The sequence below is a fragment of the Formica exsecta genome, unplaced genomic scaffold (assembly GCF_003651465.1).
Source record: "Formica exsecta isolate Colony F162 unplaced genomic scaffold, ASM365146v1 scaffold90, whole genome shotgun sequence".
In the NCBI taxonomy this organism is placed as follows: domain Eukaryota; kingdom Metazoa; phylum Arthropoda; class Insecta; order Hymenoptera; family Formicidae; genus Formica; species Formica exsecta.
In genome coordinates this window covers 288,228-291,924 of record NW_021853667.1, presented here as the reverse complement: position 1 = coordinate 291,924, position 3,697 = coordinate 288,228, and the positions used below count along the sequence as shown (strand labels likewise).

Below are 3,697 nucleotides of genomic sequence, written 5' to 3'. Positions count from 1 at the left end.
TATATATGTATATATATATATATATATATATATATATATATATATATATAATATATTATATCAAATGTATATGTAAATATATATATCCTGATATATATAAAATTTATTATATTATATTCATTTTTAAGAAATTATATAAAAATGTGTATATATGTCCTAATCACGTAATCAAATAAAATTATTCCTAAAGATAATAATTCTTTTATGTATTATATTTTCTTTTTATGTATATATTTTGCAAAAACACAGATAATATATGTCATCTCCATAATTATTTTTGTATTTAACAAATGATTAAAGTAGGAAAGATGAAAAAAACTCGGTCACGCAGACTTTGATCCAGTCAAACTCGAAATTATGTACGCCTACGCGTTATAACGTAACGCAAGTATGACCTACATATTTCTTTGACACCTTTGGCGCACGGGACCATGTTTATCAGTATGGCCAAATGTGTCTTCATTATGATGCAAATTTCGCAACATGTTACACATATCTAGCTACGTGATACGGAACGTCACGCGTCGAAATCGAGAAAACGTCGGATCTGTCATCAATCCATAGACCGGAGTTAGAGTCGAGTCGAGACGGTACCGAGACAGACCGACCCACAGGTGACACCATATTTACCCCAGTGTTGTAGCCATTGTTACAATTAGCCTAGATCGCGCTGTACCCTTCGTCGTACGCGTGTTTACCATGATAAGCAGCCGAACGTTATTGCTGTCATTCGTCGTGTATCGTACGCGGCACGATAACGGTGCGTAATTTATACGCGCGTACCTGGCATAAGTGGAAACGCACCTTGCTGGCCGGACCTTGAAAGTTGTTCGATTGACACCACGATTGATATCACACGCGATACTTAATCGTTATCCCTGTGTAAATCGCTCGTATTTGCGAAGAGTCCGTCGCGCTCACTTTACTCTCATCGTCGAGGTGATCGTCGTGTGCAAACTATACGCAAGACAGGACGCACATTATTTGACTTACCTGCACATTAACATCGTTCACAACACGCACGCCATATTGGACACGACTGCTCGCAGAGCGCGGAGGAGGAAAAAAAAACATCACGCGCCCTCTGCACCGAAAGGTGCTTCGTGCGCGCGACCTGTATGCCCCGTGTGTACATGTATGTGTGTGTATATATGGTGCGTATCCGCGCACTCGTACCTGGGCGCACATGCGTGCAAACGCCCACTTCGAATACTTGTCATGAAAAATACGACGGTAATCGCCTTACGTTTCGCTTAATATAGCCGCAACCGTCACGAGTGCCGTTGGCTTGTTACGACGAGGAACGCGTGAAAAAAAAACCCGTTATAACGCTGTACGCCAATAAAATAAATAACGAAAGAAGCGTACGCTAAAATATCATCGTACTTTAGTAATGAAATCAATTTAGTCTGAATACGCAGCAAATCTTTGATGATTTTTTTTTATTATCTACACGTTCATCAAAGATTATATTTGATAGCAAGTTTTACAAAACAGTTTATACTTGGAGATTGTTGAATGCATAAAATATTCGTTCGTTCTGTTATATAAGAGTATACAAAAATTCTAAATTTTACACAACTAAATTTTAATTCACTTATTATAGGGATGTATATAGAGAAATATATATATATGTAATTTACAATTAGATTAAAAGTTTATACAGTGTATCTCTCTCTTTCTCTCTCAATATACACAAACACACACACACACACATACATATTATTACTCATTTTTATTTTACTTTGGACACAAAAATGTTTATACTAACACTAAGAATAAATGGATTAAAAAACATGTGCACATATAATAAACAAGTCTACTGCTTTTCTAAAGAAGGTATATATATATATGTGCAAATTCAAGTTACTATATTATAATATAAATAAATATTTAATATAAATAAATATCGAATTTGATTTGTCCAAAAAAAATATAACTATTTTGTATAGAAATTATGCTTGTTTTATAATTAATTACAGACAACTAAATCTTATATAGAAGGTATTAATATCCGTAAAGATGTATTATACACTGCAAAGTATATATTTGCTATTCTCAAATGTAAAAAATAGATCATATTTAAGAAAAGCAATTAATACTAGTTATATATACGACAATTATTTGATATTGTCTTTTGCATTCTTTAAAATGTCTCAAGGATTTAAATTTAATTTGACAGCCTCTTGACGTATCACAGAAATCAGTTCTTGATTTATTAAAAATGTGAATCTTAGTCCTGCAATCTGTGAAAGAAACATACACAGAAACAGTGATTAAAAATTAAATACATTTATTAGAAGAATATCTTTTTATTTGGAATCTACACAAACTAATTCATTATGTTGGAAAAATCATAGTAATTACCTCAATTACACTATTATTATTCAATTTCATCTTATTGCCAGCCAAAATTGGTCTGCTATCCACAAAAATTGGTCGTTTTCCTTCAGATGACAAAAAAAAGTCTCCATTATTCCTTAAACGAATGGTACCTTGTCGACGTGAAACTTTCCAAGCTGGACCTTCTAAACTAAGATCCACATCAACAGTGTGATCCTTTGTAGAACGTCCTACACTTATCTGAAAAAAATATAAAAGAACAAATACAAAATGTAAATTATATTTTACATAAATAAGAGAGTGTAATTAGAAAAATATATATTTATTTTTCTTACCTCTCTAGATCTCATGAGATATCTGACAAGTCTTCCTCTTAGAATAGCTAAGGTTTGATTATCAAATTCTGGAGGATTGGTGCCTGTTACACTGTCGACGAGTACTTGCCATCTACCAAGCTCGTTTTCCAATACTTTAATTTCCCTTTTATTCTTTCTGTCTGTTGTTGCCAATTCAGCATCTATTAATTCATCTTTCGGTTCCATTAATTCGGTATCATTAATCATATCTTCGGCATCTGAAAAGTTCAATACATGTTCGCCTCGTGGTAAACTTTGCACTGTCTGATCTGGTAATAGATGATATTGTTTCATTAGCAGCCAATGGGTGTGTAATGCTTTCGCAGTTCTAGCTGGATAAAATGTATGCGCATTTGCTTCAAGTAATTCTTGAAATACTTCTGGCGTTGGTTGAGAAGTCTAAGAAACAAATTAAAAGATTATATTTTTACAATGATACAACCATATAGCAATGTCGAAAATTAAATCAGTGACTAATTTAATCGCTTGTTAATATTTTCTATACATACCTTATTTAAGATATTCAATTAATACTCACTGATTTAATAGTACCCAGCAGATCCTCTTCAGCTTTGCTATACAAAGTTCTCGCTTGTACACTGGCTATCAATTCAGGATGTAAATTACGCATAGCTTGCACAGCTACACGTGAAACTGCACTGTCATACAACAGTGCATACCATCTTTGTTGTATTTCTTGCAATGTAAAACGGCAGGAAAATTTTGTACCTCGATGAACCTTGAAACAGAATATCAGAAATATTATAAATACATTACCTCGTTTTTTAAATATTTTAAAATAAAATAAGAAAGTTAAAGAGAATTAATATCAAAATATTTAATTAATTAAATAAATACCATTCTCAAATCATTTGTTTGTTGTACACCGGTAATCAATGCTAAATCATCAGCAGGTTTCCATCGTCCAAGATCTTTAGTAGCATTGATAGAATGGGAGTGATTTTTATTCTTTTTGTTTTTTCGTCCAGGATTTGAAC

At 32.8% G+C, this 3,697-nt stretch overlaps 2 protein-coding genes across 2 annotated transcripts in view; both read right to left on the bottom strand.

The window, feature by feature from the left end:
* LOC115245055 overlaps positions 1–1,510 on the bottom strand; it is a 14,603-nt gene extending 13,093 nt beyond the window's left edge. The window contains exon 1 of the mRNA XM_029823133.1: positions 400–1,510. The gene's annotated coding sequence lies outside the window, so the exon portion shown is untranslated. The remainder of the gene's footprint in view (positions 1–399) is intronic.
* Positions 1,511–1,717: 207 nt separating this feature from the next.
* The window catches only part of LOC115245056 (microspherule protein 1), a 22,364-nt gene continuing 20,384 nt past the window's right edge, over positions 1,718–3,697 (bottom strand). The window contains exons 3-7 of the mRNA XM_029823134.1: positions 3,558–3,697; positions 3,238–3,438; positions 2,679–3,098; positions 2,368–2,583; positions 1,718–2,246 (exon numbers count right to left, since the gene is read on the bottom strand). Of these exons, the coding sequence (XP_029678994.1) occupies positions 2,157–2,246; positions 2,368–2,583; positions 2,679–3,098; positions 3,238–3,438; positions 3,558–3,697 (1,067 nt within the window). The 3' untranslated portion in view covers positions 1,718–2,156. The remainder of the gene's footprint in view (positions 2,247–2,367; positions 2,584–2,678; positions 3,099–3,237; positions 3,439–3,557) is intronic.